General features: G+C 37.9%; 1 protein-coding gene across 1 annotated transcript in view; it reads left to right on the forward strand.

Annotated features, from left to right (window-relative positions):
• Window positions 1-24654, forward strand: part of LOC109452814 (disintegrin and metalloproteinase domain-containing protein 5-like) — an 87709-nt gene that overhangs the window by 46449 nt on the left and 16606 nt on the right. Inside the window, exons 9-12 of the mRNA XM_088793567.1 lie at window positions 2233-2431; window positions 9964-10054; window positions 10668-10863; window positions 21366-21452. Of these exons, the coding sequence (XP_088649693.1) occupies window positions 2233-2431; window positions 9964-10054; window positions 10668-10863; window positions 21366-21452 (573 nt within the window). The remainder of the gene's footprint in view (window positions 1-2232; window positions 2432-9963; window positions 10055-10667; window positions 10864-21365; window positions 21453-24654) is intronic.

Below are 24654 nucleotides of genomic sequence, written 5' to 3' on the forward strand. Positions count from 1 at the left end.
ATCATGTTTAATAATTTCCATATATTGCATCATTCTTGCATCCCAGGAATAAATTCCACTTGATCAAGATGTATGGCCCTTTAAAATATGGTTGAATTTGGTGGGTTAGTATTCTATTGAGAATTTTTGCACCTATGCTCATCAGGGATATTGGCTTGTATTTTTCATTTCTTATAGTGTCTTTTTTTTTTTTTTAATTAAAGTTTATTGGGGGTGACAATTGTTAGTAAAGTTTCATACATTTCAGGTGTACAATTCTGTGTTATATCACCTATAAATCCCATTGTGTGTTCACCACCCAGAGTCAGTTCTCCTTCCATCACCATGTATTTGATCCCCTTTACCCTCATCTACCACCCGCTCCCCCCTTACCCTCTGGTAACCACTAAACTATTATAATGTCTTTATCTTTCTTTAGGATCAGGTTAATCTTGGCCTTATAAAATGAGCTTGGGCATGTTTCTCCTTTTTATTTTATTGAAAAAGTTTGAGAAGAATTAGCATTACTTCTCTTTAAATATTTAATAGATTTCACCTCTGAAGCCATGGTCCTGGGCTTTTCTGTCTTAGGAGGTTTGATAACAAATTAAATCTCTTTAGTTGTAGTTGATTTGTTCAAACTTTCCATTTTTTCATTATTCAATCGTGGTAGGCTATCTTTCTTGGAATTTATCCATTTATTGTAGGCTATGCAATTTGTCAACATATGCATATAATTGTTCATAATAGCCTCTTATAATCTTTTGTATTTCTATGGTATCAGTTTTAGTGTCTCCTCTTTTTTTATTTAAATTTTATTGAATCCTGTCTCTTTTTTCTTGGTTAATCATGTTAAAGGTTTGCCATTTTGTTTTTATTAAAAAAAATAACTTAGTTTCACTGATTTTTTTTCCTATTGTCTCTCTCGTCTCTATTTCACCTATTTCCACTCTGATCTTTGTTATTTCCTTTCTCCGAATAACTTTAGACTCCGTTTGTTCTTTCTTTTTCTAATTCCTTTAGGTGTAAAGTTTTGTTGTTTATTTCAGTTCTTCTTTTTTTAATATAGGCATTTATTGCTATAAACTTACCTCTTAGAACTGCTTTTGCTGCACCCAAATGTTTTGGTATAGTTCTTTTTTTTATGTTTATTTAAAAAATAATGTTTCACTTTTATTTCTTCTTTGATCCATTGATTGTTCAGGAGTGTAGTGTTTAATTTTCACATTTAGTGAATTTTCCAGTTTTCTCTCTGGTTTCTAGTTTCATACCATTTTGTTTGGAAAAGATACTAGATATTATTTCAGTCTTATTAAACAAATATTAATAGTTTGTCATATTTATATGTTTTTTCCTTTACTAACAATTTTGATCACTTGTTTAGATTTGAATGTTAACTCCATAAGCTTGTGTTTTGTCTTCTCACCCATCACTTGGAAATTTTGTGTCAGATTTGCTACAGGTAGCAAATACATGTAAATGTGAGAAAAAGTATGCAGAAAACCTATTCTGGGGAGGGGAGATGTGTGTGAATGTTACTTATGCTGGGCCTCTAGGACCTTTGAAAGCTAGAACAAATTTGACTTAGTTTACATGAGATAGTGAATAGCCATGAGGAATTGAGGCTTGCATTGAAGAAAAGGTTTGTTGTGATGATAGTTGGATGTTTCTTTGCAAAAGCAGGTATACAAAAAGGGAACCCTGGATGCTAGCAGCTAAAGAGTAAGTACTGAAGAGATCAGAGATATGCAATTGGAGAAGTTACTTTTTTTTTTTAACAGTTGTTTGCAATGTGGTGTGTGAAATAAACCTTCTCCCGTGTCCTTAAATTTTCTTCTTTTAAAATCAACAAACTTAATCTAAATGTTTATAATGTGTTTTTGTAAATGCTTGCTAATTTCTGCTTTAAGGATGGCATATTGAGAAATCAGAGGCTGTACATGTGAACATCACCATAATATGTTGAAAGTAATTTTTATATTAATTCTTTAGCGCTATTTTCTTTTTTTATGTTTATGGTAGTCTTCATATCTTTTAGTTCTCACATCTCTCACAAGCATTACCCACTCCTTTATGCACAATAATTCAGTCACCTAAGTTTCTATGTAATGCTTAAGTAGTTAACAAGAAGAGTAATTTCGTCATTGATCTTAGCAACTTAGAAAAAGATGGATGGAAATTCATAGCCTGAAGAGAAAGAAAATTTGAGTGTCATTGATATGTAATCTTTTCTTACGTTTTCTTCCTTTTTAGCTAAGACCCGCTGGTAAACTTTGTAGGAAATCATTTGATAAAGATTGTGATTTCGTTGAATTCTGCAATGGGATTGCCCCACACTGTGTTCCTGACACATTTGTACGCAATGGACACCATTGTAATTCAGGTGACTCCTTCTGTTATGAAGGACGATGTCGGATGTTTAACAAACAGTGTCAAAATTTGGTTGGAAAAGGTAATGACCATAATTTTCTTCTTAGTTCCTAAATTCTGATTATTCTAAGCTCTGTTATTTGATTCTGTAGAACAAAAATGTAAATGGAATTTGTTAATGAATGAAGTCTTACCTTGCTCGTATTATTGTTAAAGGAAATCAAATTTTCTTGATTCTGTAAAACAAACAAAAAAACCCCTCTGAATTTATATGGAATTCCTGTTTGCACAGGGAAGAATCCTCAAGTAGGAATACAGCTTCTCAGAAGATTATGTAGAATTTGAGATGGTGGGTTTAGTTTAGACTTAAATGAACAAAGCAGAGCAATTACTGATTTTGCGGATTTCAAAAGTGGGTCTGTCCAAAGGGCTTACTGATGAATGAGGGCTTTAGCTTATGACCTGTCTAGTCCAGTTTGATAGCTTCCTAAAAATGTGTGGGTCATTAGCTTCATTGAAATACTACACATTTCCCTGCACAGGTACACTTCATGTTCTTTGAGAGAGAGAAAATTTTCATTCTCAGTCCTCCCTTTAGGCCTTCCTTAATCAGGTCATTAGAGAGAATTTTAAGAAACGGCTTGATCAATATGAATGCCAGGAATTTAAGGAGGAGATGAGATAGAGGTTTTAGTGATTATTATAATTTAGTCTGCTTTTCTATCAGAATCATAGTTGTACCATGTGGCAAGACAATGGCTACATTAGAGTAGTATTTAAAAAAAACAAACAAACATATGATTTGTGGGATATAAAAGTGAACGCGACAAATAAAGAAGATGAACAAGAACTCATATAGAGAGACAACAGTATAGTGGCGACCAGAGGGGAAAGGGGGTGGGGGGAGGTAGAAAAGGGTAAAGGGGGTCAAATATATAGTGATGGAAGGAGATTTGACTTTGGGTGGTAAACACACAATGCAATATACAGATGATGTATTATAGAATTGTACATTTGAAACCCTATATAATTTTATTCATCAATGTCACCCATTAAATTTAATAAAATAAAAAAACATAATAGACATAAAAGCAAACAAATTACCAGTAAAATAAGGAAGAACAGAAAAATGTACTCCAGAGTCAATATTTCCCCATATAAAACCAGGAAAACAAATCTCAGTGCTGGGCGTATATTTTTAGAGTTAGATAGTGGGATGTCAGCTAAGTGTTCCCCAGGTGATTTATATTATTTATTATTTTTGTAGTATTAGCAGTGATTTTAAAGCCCTCTGTGAGAACTTTATGTGTAGATGTACAGTAATCTTCTCCTAAAATAATACAGATTTCTTCTTGGAGGCAAGTGTAACATCTAAACCATCTTGATTTCAAAATAATGTCTGTTGAATCCTACTTTTAATGCATCTAGGACATGGTAAGTCTGGGCCTGTCAGTGAGCTTTTGTGTGTATTTTTAGAAAACAATCCCGTTTTTTAAGCTTCCTGCAGCAATTGGGACAAGAGGCAGCTATTGAAAAGTTGCCCTCAGTCATCACAGTATTTCAACTAAAATTAACTATAATTCTTTGACTACGTCATCTATGGCCTGTCATAGAAACTTGTTAACTAGAATGGTCTTGAGTAGGGTTTGATGCAATTCTGAAGTAGGCATTAGCTTTCCAAGCTAAAAACCATTATAATATACCGAAGTCTGACAATCAGGTTCGGAAACTCATCCTAGAAAAAGTGTTACATACCCCATTGCTGAATATCACTATGGTCACCTTCAAGTACTCCCCCTGGGAAGCTATGCACTGACACTGGACCCTAGTCTACTCTTCAAAGCAATTTTAGAACTCTTTTTCTGGACTAGTCATCAGAGCTGTGATCGTGTTACCCTTGATATCCTGAATGTACTCAAAATGTCATCTTTTCAATATTTCCTTTATCTTCGGGTAAAGAAAGAAGTCACTGGGGGCCAGATCAGGTGAGTAGGAAAGGTGTTCCAATGCAGTTATTTGCTTACTGGCTAAAAATTACCTCATAGATAGTGCCATGTGAGCTGATGCATTGTTGTGATTCAAGAGTCTTGAATTGTTGGTGAAAAGTTCAGGTCATCTAACTTTTTTACAGACCCTTTCTGCACTTCCAAATAGTACACTTGGTTAACTGTTTGTCTAGTTGGTACAAATTCAAAATGCATAATCCCTCTGATATCAAAAAAGGTTAGCAACACCATTGCAACAAGTTCGTGAACTTAATTGTCATAACTCCTATAGGCAACAGCAAATAAAAATCTTATCCTACACACCTAATACAAATCATCATATACCACCAAATTATTGGTGTCTGGCCAAAATATTCTTATGGCATAATATTGAAAGACTTAACCTTCTGCATGAAACAATATCATTTAAAGTAAACAAATCTATAGATCTATGGTAAAGGACCTTGAGTTTAAGCAGTAAGTCTTTTTAAAAAAAATAGATCAGTAATGATACCTCAGCTGAAAATGTATCACCTTTTTCTAAGTTCCTTACCAAATTTTGTTTTTGTAAAAGTCTAGGCCCTGCAGCATGCTCTTCAGTGTTATTTCTGCATATGCAGAAACTTCCTATTCTAGGTATAATATAAATGGTATTAAAGTTTGGGTGTCACTTAGTTTGTGGTGAGGTTTGTCCTCTGGCAGGTAGAAAATCTAATTAGTTATAAGGTCACAGACATTAATAGTTTGTCACCAAATTGAGTTGTGAGCACCTAAATGTGTGTGACTACAAATCCAACAGTTATATCAGGGTTTCTCAACCTAAGCATTATTGGTAATTTAGGCCAGATAGTTCTCTGTTGTAAGAGGTAGGGGTGAGAGGGATTGTCCTGTGCATTGTGGCATATTAGCAGCAGTCATAGCCTTTGTCTATTGGATACAATGCTTGCAGACATTTTTGTTTTTTCACAGCTGGGATGGGACTGATACTGGCTTTAGAGGGTAGAAGTCAGGATGCTACTAAACATGTTACAATGCAAAGGGCAATACCTACAACAAAGAATTATCTGCCCCAAATGTAAGGACTTACTAATGTCATTTTACGAATTACTTTCTGGATGTTTTATAGTTTCATTGGGAGAAAATGTTTGCATATAATACATCTAATAAGAAATTAATATTCAGAATATATAGAAACCTCTTAAAACTCAACCACAAAAACTAAACAGCCCAATTGAAAAATAAGCAAAGGATTTGATTAGACATTTCTCCAAAGAAAATATACAAATGGCCAATAAACACATAAAAAGAATCTCCACATTAGTGATCATTAAGGAAATGAAAATCAAAACTACAATGGGTTACCACCAAGCACCCATTATAATGGCAACTATGTAAACAAAAACAAAAACAAAAAAACCCAGAAAATGACAAGTGTTAGCGAACATGTGGGGAGATAACTCTTGTGCTCTGTTGATGGGAATGTAAAATAGTGCACCCACTGTGGAAAATCGTATAGAATTTTCTCAGAAAGTTAAAAATGGAACTAACATATGACCCAGTAATTCCACTTCTCAGTATATACCCAAAATAACTGAAAGCAGTGTCTGTAAGAGATACTTGTACACCTGTGTTTATAGCAGCATTATTCACAATAGCTAAAACTTGGAAGCAACCCAAGGGTTCATTGACAGATGAATGGAGAAAGCAAAATGTAGTATACTCAAACAAACAAAAATAATTCAGCCTTAAGAAGGTGGAAATTTTGCAGTATGCTACAACATGGATGAATCTTGAGGACGTCTTGCTAAATATAATCTAGTCACAAAAAGACAAATAGCATATGATTCTACTGATATGAGGTACTTAACATAGTCAAAATCATAGGTACAGAAAGTAAAATAGTGGTTGCTAGTCGCTTGGGGGAGGGAGGAATGGAGAGTAATTGTTAAATAGGTATAGAGTTTCAGAGTTATAAGATGAAAAGAGTTATGGTGATGATGGTAGTAATGACTGTACACAATATTAATGTATTTAATATTACTGAACTGTACACTTAAACGTGGTTAAGATGGTAAAATTTACGTTATGTGTATTTTAACAGAATAAAATTTATGGAAAAACAAACATTGTAAACAATGCTGCAATTAACATATGGATACACATGTTCCCTCGAAGTAGTCTTTTGGGTTTCTTTGGATAAATGCCTAGAATTGGAATTACTGCCTCCTTCTTTGTCCTTGTTATAACCTTTGTTTCAAAGTCTATTTTGTCTGGTATAAGTATTACTATCTCAGCTTTTTTGTTTGTTTGTTTCCATTTACATGAAATATCTTTCCCCCATTACTTTACTTTCAGTCTGTTTGCGCCTTTTGATCTGAGTGAACCCCTTGTAAGCAGAATATGTAAGGGTCTTTTTTCTTATCCAGTTAGCCACTCTACCTTTTGATTGGAGAATGTAATCCATTTACATGTAAAATAATTGTTGATAGATATGTAGTTATTGCTATTTTATCATTCATATTTTTTATCTTCTTCCTCTTGCTCTCCTCCGCTCCTTCTTCTCCTCTCCTTCTCCTTCTCCTCATCCTCCTCACTCTCATCCTCATACTCATCCTTCTTCAAGAAGTATCTCCAACATTTCTTGTAATACTGGTTTGGTAGTGATGAATTTCTTTAGCTTTTTCTTTTCTGGGAAGCTCTTTATTGTCCTTTGATTCTAAATGATAGCTTTGCTGGGTAGAGTATTCTTGGTTACAGGTCATTTCATTTCATCACTTTGAATATTTCTTGCCAATCCCTTCTGTCCTGCAAAGTTTCTGTTGAGAAATCAGCTGACAGTCTTATGGGAGCTCCCTTGTAGGTAACTAACTGCTTTTCTCCTGCTGCTTTTAAGATTCTCTCTTTGTCTTTTATCTTTGGCATTTTAATTATGATGTGTCTTGGTGTGGGCCTCTTTGAGTTCACCTTGTTTGGGACTCTCTGCACTTCCTGGGCTTGTATATCTATTTCCTTTGCCAGGTTGGGGAAGTTTTCAGTCATTATTTCTTCAAATAGGTTATCAATACCTTGCTCTCTCTCTTCTCTTTCTGGTCCCCCTATGATGAGAGTGTTGGTACACTTGATGTTGTACCAGAGGCCCCTTAAAAACTCTTCTCATTTCTTTGGATTTTTTCCCCCTGTTCTGATTGGGTGTTTTCTGTTACTTATCTTCTAAATTGCTGATTTGAACCTCTGCTTCATCTAATCTACTGTTGACTCCCTTAATGTATTTTCCTTTTAAGTTATTGTATTCTTTATTTCTGACTGTTTTTTATATTGTTTTTTTATCTTCACTTTCATGTTTCCTTTCTCTTTGTTGACGTTCTCCCTGAGATGACTGAGCATCCTAATAACCAGTGTTTGGAACTTTGCATCTGGTAGATTGCTTGTCTCCAGAGCTTTGTTATGTTCTTTTATTTGGGAGAAGTATTTTTGTCTCCCTACTTTGGTTGCATCCCTGTGTTTGTTTCTATGTAACAGATAGGACTGCTAGGCCTCCCAGTCTTAGTAAAGTGGCCTTATGTAGTAGGTGTCCTGTGGGACCCAGTGGTGCAGTCTCTCAGTCACCAGAGCCAGGTGCTCCAGGTGTGTCCCTTGTGTGGGTTGTGTGTGCCTTCCTATTGTAGTTGAGCCTTGGTTGCTGCTTGTATGTGAGTGGGAGGGATTGACTCTCAGGCTGGTTGTGAGGACTGGCTGTGACTGCAATGGAGGAGCTGTGGTGCAAGGGCTGATGCTACAGAGCAGGGTTCACTTTAGTGGGGCTCTGGTGTCTGCCCCGTCTGCCCTTTTGGATGTGTCATCCTTTGAAGTGGTCAGGTGATGCTCTGGCATTTGAAGTGAAACACCAGGTGTGTCAGCTCTGGGCGTCCTGCGAGGGAACCTATGCTCTGCCCAGGGCCACCTGGTATGAGCCACAAAACAATCCTAGATGGCCACTGCCCACACTGGGCTTAGAGGTGCCTCCAGAGGCCAATCTGTGAATCGAGGCTGGCTGTCACTAGTGCCAGACTTTGGGCTCTCAGCCAGAGTTATAGTACACGCTGAAGCCAGATGCTGCTTGTTTGGGTTTTGTGAACCTTTGGGAGATTTTTTTTTTGAAAGTCTGTAGCATGATCTAAAACAGGTTGTTAGTATGGAAAAGACCTTGGAAGCAGCTTTGATGTGCCTGAAAGTTGGGTGGGGCAGTGTCTCACCCAGGGAATCACCAGGGCGGGGAGGAAATGGTGTTAGCAAGTTTGATAGAGACTCAGATATGGCATCTGCCTGGGTCTGCATGCAAGGAGAGGGAGAGCTCAACAAAGAAACAATGGCTACCGTCAGCTTTTCCATCTGGGAGAAAGCTGCTCCTCCAGCCCTAGCTGTAAGCCAGGTAATTCAACTCCTCCCCGTATGTCCCTGGCACATTTTGAGCTACTGCTCCAGTGGTGGAGCTCAGAGTGAGTGAGTCTGTCACTGAGTAAGTCTGTACACATTCCCTTTAAGGGGAGCTTGGGACTCCAGCTGTCCTCTGTCTCACTCAGCCACAATCTCCACTGGTTTTCACAACCAGAAGTTTTGGGGCCCCTCTCCCTGTCACTGGAATCCTGGGTTGGGGAGCCTGGTATGGGGCTCGGACCCCTCACTCCTCTTGGGGAGGTACCTGCACAGCTGAGCTATTCCTCCTGGTTTGTAATGGTCATGTGCAGGTGTGGGACCCACCTGTTCCATGTCTCTGCCCCTCCTACCAGTCTCGAGGTGGCTTCTTCTGTATGTCCATAGTTGTAGAACTTCGGTTGAGCTAGACTTCAGGTGATTCTCAATGATGGTTTTTCTGTAGTTTAGTTGTAATTGATGTGGTACTGAGAGGAGATGAGCACAGCATTTACCTAGTCGGCCATCTTGACCAGAAGAATCAAACCTATGTTATTACATGTAATTAACATGAACAACACACCCACCTCTAAATCACCAATGTCAAAGTGATGAGGCAGCTATTATATACATTTGATTTATTAATGATTTTAAAGTTAGATATAACTAAATATATAAAAAGGCTGAAATAGATAAACATTGATGTCATTCCTAATTTTAAAATTCAAAAATTCTTATTTAGTGGTTGTAACTGTACTTGGGAACAGAGATGAAGAATCTAGTATGGAATAAGAAGAGTTAAATCAAATGCTCTTCAGGTTTCTTATCAGAATTGAATTATAGATACTATGTCTCTCCTGATTTGTTTGGAATAAGAGAAAACTATATTTTCACATTGGGTAGGGAATTAAGGCAGAAAGTAAACAATTTAGCGGAAATGGAAAGGACAATGGCTACTAATTCTAACAATATACAGCCATTTGAATAATGTTGCTGTTTACTTTTTCCTCTGTTTTGTACATTAAATAGATGCTGGAGGTAAATCTAGGATTAAAAAGAGATTCTGTACTTTCTTCTGTACAGAATCTCTTTTTAATCCTAGATTTACCTCCAGCATCTATTTAATGACTAGGTAATTGTAAACCTCCCTAGGAATTATGTTATAATTTCCAGGGTGATTCTATTATTTCTGTAAATAGAATTGGAATTATGTATTGTATTCACTTTTATTTTCTTTTAGATGCTAGAGGTGCTCCATTTGCTTGCTTTGAGGAAATAAATGGAAGATCAGATCGATTTGGAAACTGTGGCCATTCGTTTTGCAGTTTTTCGTATGTATTTAGAACATTCTAATTTTCTTTGGAATGTAGGTTATATATTGCTAAGATCATAGATACTAGAATATATTTTTATGTACACACTGAAATGGTATTTTATGCCAGGTTTTCTTTGTTTCATGATCTGAACAGAGCAGTATTACCTATTGCATACAAATTATGTGTCCAGTGCCTATAATGTTACCAAAGATGACCATAACATTGCCTCTATTTATTGTTGTGATAAGTTAGACATTGTGTTAGGTACTTTATATACATTACAAATATATATTTATATACATCATATATTTGTATTAGAGTTATTTATCCCATTTTACTAATGAAAAAATTAAAGACCAGTGACCATGTGCTTAAATATCAGAAGCTGGTATAGGACAGATCAAGACCATCAGACTATAAAAATCATTAATTTTTCCCTTGCCACATTGCCTCACATAACAAAAGAGCCACATTATATGTAACTTGGTGTTCTCAAAAAATTTTACTGAGGGAAAATTCTTGAAACCTGTGTTTAAGTTAGTACAGTATATTTTAACTTAACTATATCAGCAATCTATGTTATTTCAGTAAATAATAAGATAATCTTTTTCCTGCCTTATGTTTCTAGTGATTCTCTGTGTGGAAAATTAGTCTGTGCCTGGCCACATAAAACATTAGTATCACGTGCAAATTTATCTGTGATGTACACACACATACGAGAGGACCTATGTGTATCTACATTTCTAAACACAGGCAAGCGAGGTGGTGATGCAGAAAGAGATGAAACATTTGTAGAAGATGGCAGTGCATGTGGTCCTAACATGGTAACTAGAACTACAAAATTTCAAGTGTTTTAAATGTTATTTTGTTATACTCATTTTGACAATAGACGAGCTTATGCATTTTTAAACAAACCTTATTTAGGTATCGTTTACCAAAAATTCATCTATGGTAAGTGCATAATTTATTGCTTTGGATTAATTTATAGAGTTACACAACGATCAACACATCCAATTTTATATTTTTTATTATTTTATTATTTATTTATTTTCTTCTTAGTTTCAGGTGAACAAAACAATGTAATAGTTAGACATTTAACATTTGTATCCTTCACACTGTGTCAACCCCCCCCACCCCCCATCCACTACCTCTCTGATATCACACACAGCCATTACATTTCCACTGTCTCTATTCCTAATGCTGTACTCTGCTTGTAACTATATATTTAAACTATATATATATATATATATATATATATATATATTTAATATATGCATATATGTACACACACACATATAAACTTGTAGTTGATATTCATTATTGTTCAGCTTCAGCTTCAGGTGTACAGAGCAGTGATCAGGCATCTACATCATCCCTGAGGTGGTCTCCCTAACGAGATTAGTGTTCATCGGATACCCTACAAAATCTTTACAACATTATTGATTACATTCCCCAAATTAACTTTCGTGATCCCGTGGCAATCTTGTGGTTACTGACTGTGCTTTCTAATCCCCTTACGTTCCCCCTTATCCGCCACCCCCTCCCATCTAGCACCCTCAGTTTTTCTTCTGTGTCTCTGAGACTGTTTCTGATTAGTTCATTCATTTAGTCTTTCCTTTAGATTCCACATATAAGTGAGATCATATGGTATTTGTCTTTCTCTGTCTGATTTATTTCACTTAACATAATGTTTTCTAGGTCCATCCATATTGTTGCAAATGGTAAGATTTCTTTCTTCTTTATGGTTGCATAATACTACATTATATAAATGTACCACAGTTTCTTAATCCAGTCTTCTACTGATGGGCGTTTCGGTTGTTTCCATGTCTTGGCTATTGTGTATAGTGCTGCAATAAACATAGAGGTGCATAAATTTTTTTGAATCAGAGTTTTGGATTTCTCCAGATAGATATGTAGGCGTGGAATTGCTGGGTCATAAGGTAATTCCATTTTCAGATTTTTGAGATACCTCCATACTGTTTTCCATAGTGGTTGCACAAATTTGCAATCCCACCAACAATGCACAAGGGTTCCCTTTTCTCCACATCCTCGCCAGCACTTGTTGTTTTTTGATTTATTGATGATAACCATTTTGACTGGGGTGAGGTGGTATCTCATTGTGGTTTTTATTTGCATTTCTCTAATGGTTAGTGAGGTTGAACATTTTTTCATATGTCTGTTTGCCATCTGTGTGTCCTTTTTAGAAAAATGTCTCTTCATGTCCTCTGCCCATTTTTTAATTGGGTTGTTTGTTTTTTTGGAGTTGAGTTGAGTGAGTTTTTTATAAATTTGAGATATTAACCTCTTATCAGATATATCATTGGCAAATATCTTTTCCCATTCAGTAGGATCCCTTTTTGTTTTATTGATGGTTTCCTTTGCTGTGAAAAAACTTTTTAGTTTGATGTAATCCCACATGTTTATTTTTTATCTTCCCTTGCCTGAGAGGATATATCAGTAAAAATCTTACTCCAGGTAATGTCTGTAAAGTTTCTTCCTACATTTTCTTCTAGGATTTTTATGGTTTCAGATCTTACACTTAAGTCTTTAAGCCATTTTGAATGTATTTTTGTATATGGTGTAAGGAGGTGGTTCAGCTTCATTTTTTTGCATGTGTCTGTCCAGGTTTCCCAGCATCATTTATTGAATAGACTGTCTTTCCCCCACCATAAATTCTTGCTTCCATTGTCATAGATTAAATGACCATATAGGCATGGATTTATTTCTGGGCTCTCTATTCTGTTCCATTGATCTGTGTGTCTGTTTTTATGCCAGTACCACGCTGTTTTGATTACTCTAGCCTTGGAGTATAATTTGATGTTAGGTATTGTTATACCTCCCACTTTCTTCTTATTTCTCAAGATTGCCGAGGCTATCCGGAGTCTTTCATGGTTCCATATAAATTTTAGGATTATATGTTCTATTTCTGTGAAAAACATCCTGGTAGTTTGATAGGAATTGCGTTGAATATGTATATTGCCTTAGGCAGTGTGGACATTTTAACTGTATTAATTCTTCCTATCCATGAACATGGTATGTGTTTCCATCTATTTGTATCTTCTTTAATTGCTCTCTCCAGTGTCTTATAATTTTCTGAGTACAGATCTTTCACTTCTTTGGTTAAATTTATTCCCAGGTATTTTATATAGTCTTTGAAGCAGTTGTAAATGGGATTGTTTTCTTAATTTCTCCTTCTGATATTTTATTATTAGTATATACAAATGCAACTGATTTCTGAATACTAATTTTGTATCCTGCTACTTTACTAAATTCATTTATCAATTCTAATAGTTTTTTTGGTGGAGTCTTTAGGGTTCTCTCTATATATTATCATGTAATCTGCATATAATGACAATTTTACTTCCTCCTTACCAATTTGGATGCCTTTTATTTCTTTTTCTGGTCTGATTGCTGTGGCTAGAACTTCCAGCACTGTGTTGAATAGAAGTGAAGAAAGTAGGCAACTTTGCCTTGTTCCTGATCTTAAGGGGAATGGTTTTAGCTTTTCCCCATTAAGTATGATGTTAGCTGTGGGTTTATCATATACGGCCTTTATTATGTTGAAATATGGTCCCTCTATTCCCATTTTCTTAAGAGTTTTTATCATAAATGGATGCTGGATTTTGTCAAATGCTCTTTCTGCATCTATTGATATGAGCATATGATTTTTATTTTCCATTTTGTTAATGTGGTGTATCACATTAATTGATTTGCGGATGTTGAATCACCGTTGCATACCATGAATGATTCCCACTTGATCATGGTGCATGATCTTTTTAATGTATTGCTGAATTCTGTTCGCTAATATTTTGTTGAGGATTTTTGCATGTATGTTCATTAGGGATATCGGCCTATGGTTTTCTTTTTTGGTAATGTCTTTGTCTGATTTTTGGATCAGGGTGATAGTTGCCTTGTAAAAAGTGTTTGGGAGCCTTCCCTCCTTCTGGATTTTTTTGAATAGCTTGAGGAGAATAGATGACAATTCTTTTTTGAATGTTTTGTAGAATTCACCTGTGAAGCTGGTCCAGGGCTTTTGTTTGTTGGGAGCTTGTTGATTACTGATTCAATTTTCCTGGTGCTAATCAGTCTATTCAGGTTTTCTGTTTAATCTTGAGTTAGCCTTGGAAGGTTGTATACTTCTAGAAAATTGTCCATTTCTTCCAGATTGTCTAATTTGTTGGCACATAGTTGCTCATAGTAATTTCTCAAATTTTTTTTTTTTTTTTTTTTTTTTTTTGTATTTCTGTGGTGTCTGTTGTCACTTCTCTTTCATTTCTGATTTTATTAATTTGTGTCCTCTTTCACTTTTTTTTTTTTTTTGATGAGTCTGGTAAAAGTTTGTCCATTTTGTTTATCTTCCCTAGAAACCAACTCTTGGATTTATTGATCTTTCATATTGTTTTTCTGGTCTGTATATCATTTATTTCCGCCCTGATCTTCATTATCTCCTTCCTTGTACTCCCTTTGGGCTTATTTTGCTGTTCTTTTTCCAGATCCCTTATGTGCGAGGATAAACTGTTGATTAGTGGTTTTTCTTGTTTCTTTAGGTAGGCCTGCAATGCTATGAATTACACTCTTAGGGCTGCTTTCGCTGCATCCTATAGATTTTGGGTCATCGTGTTTTCATTTTCATTTGTCTCGAGATATCTTTTGATTTCTTCCTTGATCTCACGGTTGACCCATTCATTATTTACTAACATGGTATTAAGCCTCTATGAATTTGTGTGTCTTCCAGTATTTTTTTTTCCTGTAGTTGATTTCTAATTTCATAACACTGTTTTCAGAGAAGACAATGGGTATGATTTCAATTTTCTTAAAATTTATCAAGCCTTGTTTATGGTCTAACATGTGGTCTATGTTGGAAAATGTTCCATGTGCACTTGAGAAGAAAAAAACAACAAAGAAGAAACCAAATACACTCACATGTAAAAACAACAAATAACCCACACTCAACACAGGCAAAACTATCAAAAATACAAAAACAAAACAAAACAAAACAAAACAAAACAAAAAAAGCAGTGCCAGTCTTGACTTAAGTCCACCACGTAATCTCCAGGTTGTCCTCTGCTGTACAAAGAGTCCTCTGTGTCTTGTGCAGGCAGAGCCAGTCACCTGGTGCCTAGAGTGACCCTGGGATTGCAGTTCTAGATGAATGGGGCTGTGGGGTCTGGATGGTAGTGTTTACATAGTCAGTGCAGTTTCTGCTCTTGCCTGCACATATGCGCACTGAGAGTAACACAGCCAGCCCTGTGCCTAGGTCTCCTGAGTCTTAGGGCACTTCTTCTGTGTGTGTGTGTTTAGGGCGGGAGATTTCTGAGCTGCTGAAAGCCCAGAGCTTCATCTGCCACCTGCTGCTGACCCTGGGTGTGTCTCCACAGTTGTAATTGCCCTGCCCTAACAAGGCCAGAAAATGTGGGGGCTGGGGATGAAGGAGTCTTCGCTCTCCCAACTCAGCAGTGTCACACTCTTCCCAGCCTCTTCTCTGGGTCAGAGCTGCAAGCCAGGTCTTCCCAGATCCTGAATGCTATGGCTCCTTGTAATGTGATGCTATTCCTCAGTTCAGGGGCCATCTTGAATCTCTGGAAGGGCCAGGGTAGGATTGGGAGACTGGGAGGAGGGGCCAAGGCCTGGTGTTTCCGTCCTTTGTCTGACCTAGTTCTAACCTAGCTGGAGGTCTCAGCTGAGGTTACTGCCTCAAATGCTGGATATGCTGCTCTGTTGGCAGGAGAGATCAGCTGTGGGATGCAGGGAAAGAGCCCACCTCCTGACTCTTGTGGACTCTGTTCTGTCCTGGGAACTCCTGCGTCTCCACAGTCGCCGATGCGTGCCACGTCTCCACTCCGCTCCCTTCCCTCTTCCCCCACTCGCCCAGTTTGCCCACCTTCAAGTAATCCTTGTATGAGTCTGTTAGCTGTTCTGTGTGATGAGCAGAGTGTCCTTTGGTGGGTTATAGATGTTCAATTTGTGGTAGGTTCCGGAAGACAACTCAAGAAGACCACCTTGCTGCCGCCATTCCTATGACATCCAGTCTCTCATTCTTCCATGCATCTTCTGATCTCTCCTTTTATTTGGTCTTTGATCCAGTCATTCCTTAATAGCATGTTGTTCAATCTCCACATATTTGTTGGTTTTCCCACCCTCTTTTTGCAATTGATCTTCAATTTCAAAGCATTGTGGTTAAAGAATATGTTGGTATGATTTCAGTCTTCTGAAATTTGTTGAGGCTAGTTTTATGTCCCAACATATGGTCTATGTTTGAAAATGTTCCATGTGCGCTTGAGAAGAACATGTATTCTGCAGCTTTGGGTTGAAATGCTCTGAAAATATCGATTAAATCCAACTGGTCCAATGTGTCATTTAAGGCCGTTATTTCCATATTGATTTTCTGTCTGGAAGACCTGTCCCTTGTTGTCAGGGGTGTGTTGAAGTCCCCTACTATGATAGTGTTACTGTTAATCTCTGTCTTTATGTCAGTCAATATCTGTTTTATGTATTTAGGTGCTCCTATGTTGGGTGCATAGATGTTTACTAGGGTTATGTCCTCCTGTTGGATCGATCCCTTTATTATTATGTAGTGCCCATCTTTGTCTTTTAATATATTCTTCATTTTAAAGTCTATTTTGTCAGATATAAGTGTTGCAACTCCAGCTTTTTTCTCATTTCCATTTGCATGAAATATCTTACTCCAACCCTTCACTTTCAACCTGTGTGTGTCTTTTGATCTGAGGTGAGTCTCTTGTATGCAGCATATATGAGGGTCTTGCTTTCTTATCCACTCAGCCACCCTGTGTCTTTTGATTGGAACATTTACTCCATTTACATTTAAAGTGATTATTGATAGGTACATAGTTATTGCCATTTTTTGAATTTGTAGTTAGATTGTTTTCATCTTTCTTATGTTTACAGAAGCCCTTTTAATGTTTCCTGCAATGCTGGTTTGGTGGTAATAAATTCCTTCAGCTTATTCTTTTCTGGGAAGCTCTTTATCGCTCCTTCAAATTTAAATGATAGCCTTGCTGGATGAAGAAATCTAGGTGTAGGCCTTTGTTTTCCATCACTTTGAGTATCTCCTGCCACTCCCTCCTGGCCTGCAATGTTTCTGTAGAAAAGTCATTTGATGGTCTTATATAAGTTCCCTTGTATGTAACCCACTGTCCCCGCTGTCCTCCTCTTGCTACTTTTAGGATTCTCTCTTTGTCTTTAACCTTTGCCATTTTAACTATAGTGTGTCTAGGTTTGGCCCTGTTTGGGTTTATTCTGGTTGGAACTCTCTGCACTTCCTGGGCTTGTATGTCGGTTTCCTTCACCAGGTTAGGGAAGTTTTCAGACATTATTACTTCAAATATGTTCTCAATCCCTTGATCCCTCTCTTCCCCTTCTGATATTCCCATGATGCGCATGTTGTTGTGCTTGATGTTATCCCATAGGTCTCTTAAACCATCTTCATTGTTTTTTATTCTTTTTTCTTGTTGTTCTGTTTGGGTGATCTCTGCTAACTTGTCTTCTAAGTAGATGATTCGATCCTCTGTTTCATCTAACCTGCTGGTAATTCCTTCAAGTGTGTTCTTTATTTCAGTTATTGTGTTCTTTAGTTCTAACTGTTTGTTCATTATGATTTCTCTATCCTCCTTTATGTCGTCACTAAGCTCCTTAAACATTCTTATCATCTGGGTTCTGAACTCTGTCTCTGATAGATTGGTTACCTCTATTTCATTTGGTCCAGTTCTGGAGGTTTCTTCTGTTCTTTTACTTGGGACATGTTTCTTTGTTTCCCCATTCTGGCTGACTCTCTGTGTTTGCTTCGATGTATTAGGTAGATCCCCTAGGGTTCTTAGTTTTTGCTGGGTTATTTTATGTAGTATGTGTCCTTTACATTTTTCTTGCACCACTTCTTTCTTCTCCTCTGCGTGTGCTCCAAAGGTGACTCTTGTGTGTGTATATTGTCCTTTTAAAGTTTATCTTTAATGGCTTTTAGCTTGTGAGTAGGTGGGATTGACTCCTAGGCTGACTAGGTGTGAGACTTGGCTCTATCCACAGCAGGATGTTCTGCTGCATGAGGGTTGACTGCTTAAATGAGGCCTGGCCTCTATGGGCTCTTTTGCCTGTAGAGAATTCCCTCTGGGTGTGTCACTTTTAGGTCAAACCCGGTAGTACTCTGGTTTGGTCTGGAGTTGGCCTCTGGGTGTGTTGAATCTTGTGCCTCTTAAGCTGGGTTCTGGTGTAGGGCAATTTCAGAACAAAGCAAATAACCAAGCACAACAACAACAACAACAACGAAGGGAAAACCAAATTCATTCACATGTAAAAACAACCGAGAACCCACACTCAACACAGGCAAAAATATAAAAACAAAAGAAAACAAAACAAGCAGTGCCAGTCTTGGCTTAAGCCAACCAAGTAATTACCACGCTGTCCTCTGCTGTACAGAGTCCTCTGCATTTTATGCAGGCAGAGCTGGTCACCTGGTGTCCAGAGTGACCTTGGGATTGCAGTTTTAGATGAGTGGGGCTCTGGGGTCTGGATGGTAGGTTTTACAAAGTCAGTGCAGTTTCTGCTGTTTCCTGCACATATGCGTACTGAGAGTAACACAAACAGCCCTGTGCCCAGGCCTCCTGAGTCTTAGGGCACTTCTCCTGTGCTTGTGTGTGTGTGTGTGTGTGTGTGTGTGTGTGTGTGTGTGTGTGTGTATGGATGGTGGGAGATTTCTGAGCTGCTGAAAGTCCAGAGTTGTGTCTGCTGCCTACTGCTGATCCCTGGGAGTGTCTCCGCAGTTGTAATTGCCCTGCCCTAGGCAGACCAGAAAATGGGGCCCTGGTGATGGAGGAGTCTTTACTTTCCCAGCCCAGCAATGTCACACTCTTCCCAGCCTCTTCCCTGGGTCAGATCCTGAGCGCTATGGCTCCTCTGTAATCTGACACTACTCCTCAGTTCAGGGGCCAGTTTAAGTCTCTGGAAGGGTGGGGGTAGGATTAGGAGAGTGGAGGGAGGGGTCCAGGATGGTTTTTATGTCCTTTATCTGACGAAGGGCCCAGCTGGACGTCGCAGCTGAGGTTACTGCCTGAAATGCTGACTATGCTGCTCTCTCGGGGGCAAAATCAGCTGTGGGACGCAGGGAAAGAGCCCACCTCCTGGTTTTTGTGGTTCTGTTCCATCCTGGGATCCCCTGCGTCTCTGCAGCCGCGGATGTGGGCCAAGTCTCCACCCCGCTCACTTCCCACTTCCCCTGCTCGCCCAATTTGCCCACCTTCAAGTAATCCTCCTACGAGTCTCTTAGCTGTTCTGTGTGATGAGTAGAGAGTCCTTTGGTGGGTTTTAGATGTTCCAGTTGTGTTAAACTCTGGAGGAGAACTCAAGAAGTCCACCTCGCTCTTGTCATTCCTATGACGTCACTCCTCACCACATCCAATTTTAGAATACACCATCACTGCTTCCCTCTTGCCCATTTGCTTATCGGTACCCCTAAGCAACACACCCAGTTTCCCCTATTACTAACAATAGTGTGATACTTTGTCATAATCAATGAACCAATGTTGATACATTGTTATTAACTACTAGCAAATCCCATACTTCATTCAGATTTCCTTAGCTTTTACCTAATGTCATTTTCCAGGATTCTATCCAGGGTACTACATTGTACTTATTTATTAATTTATTGAAAAAAAAGTTTTTTTTTCAGCTATGGTTGACAATCAATATTATTTTATATTGATTACACGTATGCAGCATAGTGCTTAGACATTTATATAATTTATGCAGCAATGGCCCTGACTAGTCTAGTACCCACCTGATACTTACACATAGTTGTTGTGACATCATTGACTATATTCACTATGCTATACTCTACATCCCCATGACTATTTTATAACTACCAATTTGTACTTCATATAATTATCTGTTATCCTTCCTTTACTTTCTCTTAATTTTTTTCACATGGAAATAAACTATTTTCCTTTCCCACTCATATGACTGGTTTTAAGACCTCAACCTCCCACCAGATAGTAGTCAGCCCTGACTGATCACAATAATTGCCTGGACCTTGCCACCAGAGATTTTGATGTAATGGTCTCAGGTGGACCCCAAACATGACTATTTTAAAAATGCTCCTTAGATAATTCTTGAACTTAAGGAATGAATCAGTTTATTTTTCTAGACATTTGTCTTTCTAAGAGGACTTCTGGTGTGAGATGGTAAGAAAATAAGACTTCCAACTTCTTGCATATGATTACATATTTACAGTCTGAAGACACATAGCTTATTTCACATTTATTTCAATGTACTCAAATTATTGTATTTTTTGGATTTTTATTCCAATGCTTGATAATATAACTGGAATTTTCTTGAATTTTTCTTATATATGAGGTGTGATGAAACAATATGGTGAATGTTTAAATAAAAGAAAATCATTATAGTAAAAGACACATTGCCATTAATCCCCCTCAAAATACTCCCCCTCACTTCCGATACATTTATTTCATCATTCTTGCCACTTTCTGAAGCAGTTCTGGAAGTCCTCTTTTGTGAGGGCCTTCGATTGCGCTGTCATGGCTGCCTCAATGTCCTGAATCATTTTGACTTTGAGAAAGAGCCAGAAGTTGCATGGTGCCAGATCCGGTCAATAAGGTGGATGAGGACACACCATAATGTTTTTGTTTGACAGAAATTGCCGTATACCAGAAGTGATATGTGACATGGAGCATTGTCATGATGGAGGATGATTTATGACACATTTTAAAACAGACCTTCTCTCAACTGTAGCTCACACCCGACTGACTGCACGGAACAAGTTGGAACTTGTCACACACTGTTATTGAGGTTTGACACGCTGCTTCCTGTATTGAATATCCCTTTCTTTATGTTGGATGGCACTGAGCAGCAGCATTCACTGTATTTTGTGATCGCAATGGAAAGGCTTTGTGTCACACATTGCTTCTGGTCTGGCAATTACTGTCAAATAAAAACATGGTAGTGTGTCATTCACCTTATTCACCAGATGTAGCACTGTGCAACTTCTGGCTCTTCAAAGTCAAAATGACCATGAAAGGTATATTTTTTGAATCAATTCAGGACATCAAGGCAGCCATGACAGCGCAACTAAAGACTCCCGAAAGAGGACTTCCAGAACTGCTTCAGAAAGTGGCAAGAACGATGGGATAAGTGTTTTCAAGCGAGAGGGTGTGTTTTGAGGGGGATTAATGGTAATGTGTCTTTTACTGCAATAATTTTTTTTATTTAAATATTCACCATGTTGTTTGATCACACCTCGTATTATCAATGCACATAATCTGATTGTTTCACTGACTTTATTTTTCACTTCATTTTGTTTTAGTATTGTGTCAAATTTCGTTGTCTAGAGATTAAACACCAGGCTGATTATACGAAGTGCAGCAAATCTGACAATTGCAATGATCATGGAGTAAGTAATTTCAATTTTCATTTTAAGAAACATGCTTTGAAATTTTAATAAATAGTTTGGAGATTTAAAACAAATGATTTGAGCTTTTTCACAATGTGTTTGCCACCAGAACACAGGTGTCTTGAAAACCACTGTTAAATCTAAGCCAAAATGGGAAAGGAAAAGAGTCATATCAACATTGTCATCATTGGACATGTAGATTCAGGCAAGTCTACCACTATTGGCCATCTGGTCTACAAATGTGGTGGGATCGACTAACGAACCATTAAAAAATTTGAGAAGGAGGCTGCTGAGACGAGAAAGTGTGCCTTCAAGTGTGCGTGGGTCTTTGGATAAACTGATAGCTGAACATGGTATCACCATTGGTATTTCCCTTTGGAAATTGGAGACCAGCAAGTACTATGTGACCATCACTGGTGCCCCATGACACAGAGACTTTATAAAAAACATGATTACAGTCAACATCTCAGGCCGACTGTGCTGTCCTCATCGTTGCTGCTGGTGTTGGTGAATTTCAAGCAGGTCTCTCTAAGAATGGGCAGACCTGTGAGCATGCCTTTCTGGCTTACACACTAGGTATGAAACAACTAATTGTTGGTGTAAACAAAATGATTTCACTGAGCTGCTGTATAGCCAGAAGAGATATGAGGAAATCATTAAGGAAGTTAGCACCTACATTTAAAAAGTTGGCTACAAACCTGACACAGTAGCATTTGTGCCAATTTCTGTTTGGAATGGTAACAACATGTTGGAGTCAAGCTAACATGGTTCAAGGGTGTTCAGACTGAATCCGAGTTGTTCTAAGATTTGTGCCTGAGAAGCCACAAGCCTGAAGAACACACTAGTTGGCTGAGTGAGAGACATAGGTTTATTGACACTTACAGACCAGGGAGAGTATCTGGTGGCCTCTGACCAGAGGGATAGCGCTCTGCATGCAGGCAGAGAAGAAGCAAGGTTATATAGGTACAGCAAAATAAAGAGCATTTCGTGATCATCTGGCAGGTCCTGCAGGCCCCCACTCTCATGTACAGAGTCCCCAGAAGCGGGGAGACTTTGACTGCTGGCCAGTGTAGAGAACTGGCTGTATAATATGCAGCATTCCCGTGGAGCCACGAGACTTTGACTGCCTGCCAGCTCATCTGCCTGTGGGCCAGATTTCTACAAAGGGATGGAAAGTAACCCATAATGATGGCAATGCCAGTGGAACCATACTACATGAAACTCTGGATTGCGTCCTGCCACCAACTTATCCAACTGAGAGGCCCTTGCCTCCGCCCCTCCAGGATGTCTACAAAATTGGTAGTATTGGATCTTTCTGGGGCCTCCAAAAAAAAAAAAAAAAAAAAATTGGTAGTAGTGGTACTGTCCCTGTGGGCCGAGTGGACACTGGTGTTCTCAAACCCAGCAATGTGGCCACCTTTGCTCAACCTTACAACTGCAGTAAAGTCTGTTGAAATGCACCATGAAGCTTTGAATGAAGCTCTTCCTGGGGCCAATGTGGGCCTCAGTGTTGAGAATGTGTCTGTCAAAGATGTTCATTGTGGCAATGTGGCTGGTGACAGCAAAAATGACCCACATGGAAACAGCTAGCTTCAGGGCTCAGGTGATTCTCCTGAACCATCCAGGCCAATTCAGTGCCTGATATGCACCTGTGCTCGATTGTCATGCAGCTCACACTACTTGCAGATTTGCTGAGCTGAAGAAGATTGGTCATCATTCTGGGAAAAAGCTGGAAGATAGCCCAAAGTTTTTGAAAGCTGGTGATGCTCCCATGGTTGATACAGTTCCTGGCAAGCCCGTGTTTGTTGAGTGCTTCTCTGACTATCCTCCTTTGGGCCGTTTTGCTGTTTGTGACAAGAGACAGGCAGATGCTGGGGGTGTCATCAAAGCAATGGACAAGAAGGTACCTGGATCTGGCAAGGTCACCAAATCTGCCCAGAAAGCTCAGAAGGCTAAATGAATATCATCCCCAATACCTGCCACCCCAGTCTTAATCAGTGGTGGAAGAAAGGTCTCAGAACTGTTTGTCTCAAATGGCCATTTAAGTTTAATAGTAAAAGACTGGTTAATGATTACAGTGCATCGTAAAACCTTCAGAAGGAAAGGAGAATGTTTTGAGGACCATTCGTTTTGTTTGTGTGTATGGCAGTTTTTAAGTTATTAGTTTTTACAATCAATACTTTTTAATGGAAACAAGTTGACCAAAAATCTGTGACAAAATTTTGAGACCCGTTAACATAAAGTTTAATGAGAAACATGTGTGTTCTTTTCCTCAACACTGTAACTTCCTATAGTACTACTTAGGTAAAAGACTGAAGAGTTGCCCATAACCTATTTCTGGTGTTATATCTGCTGAAACTTTAGGATTTGATAATTATGGGTTAACTTTTTTTCTAGGTGGGAACTTTGGGGAAGAATTATCTGTTTACATATTTAAAAGCTATGGGAGAGGGTCTGTTGGTGCAACACTTCATAAGTTAGGACAGATAAACAAAGAGTAACTTTGTTTATGTGTAAGCTAGTTTATAAAGGCAAATTCTGTAATAGTAAAGTCCACATGTTGCATATAAAATTTTTTGTAGTCACATCAATATTGAGTAAATTTGTTATGTCAAATTTTAGTTTTCCAGTTATTAGAATGTGAATTCTCATATTTGCAAATACTGAGGTAGTTTAAAGAACCTAAAATGAGGCTTAAATAGTCTTGAGAACTGTCTTGCTACAGTTAATTGTATCCAGATTCTAGGAAAAATAAATGATACTGGAAGTTGAAAAAAAATCACTTGAATGATTTTTAAAATCATTTTCATACTGCTTGGTATCATTTAACAGTCTATAATTTATAACTTTAATCTTATTTTCTTCAGAAATCTTGCCAAACTATTTATTAGAGAATATAAAGTAGAAACATTTAAGGTGATACTGGATGCATAAAAAGTTTGGTAAATATGTGGGGTGGATGTTCTGTAAGTACCATGTGTTACCATATAACCAACATCATCTTATTTTTATAGAGAGAAGACAGAAACTGGTAAATAAAGGTTATTAAAATTTTCATGCTAGTCTTGCTTGTTAATTTAGAGTCTGAGCAGTTTTGTGAAGTTGAGTGGATGATAATTAGTAGCGTATTACTGGTAAATGCCAGTATTTGGGTTTGGCTGTGGGGAGAGTTGAAACAATTTAAAATGACTGATTTGGCAAC

Source organism: Rhinolophus sinicus, chromosome 16 (assembly GCF_057876585.1).
Source record: "Rhinolophus sinicus isolate RSI-liver-muscle chromosome 16, RSI-T2T, whole genome shotgun sequence".
Lineage (NCBI taxonomy): Eukaryota > Metazoa > Chordata > Mammalia > Chiroptera > Rhinolophidae > Rhinolophus > Rhinolophus sinicus.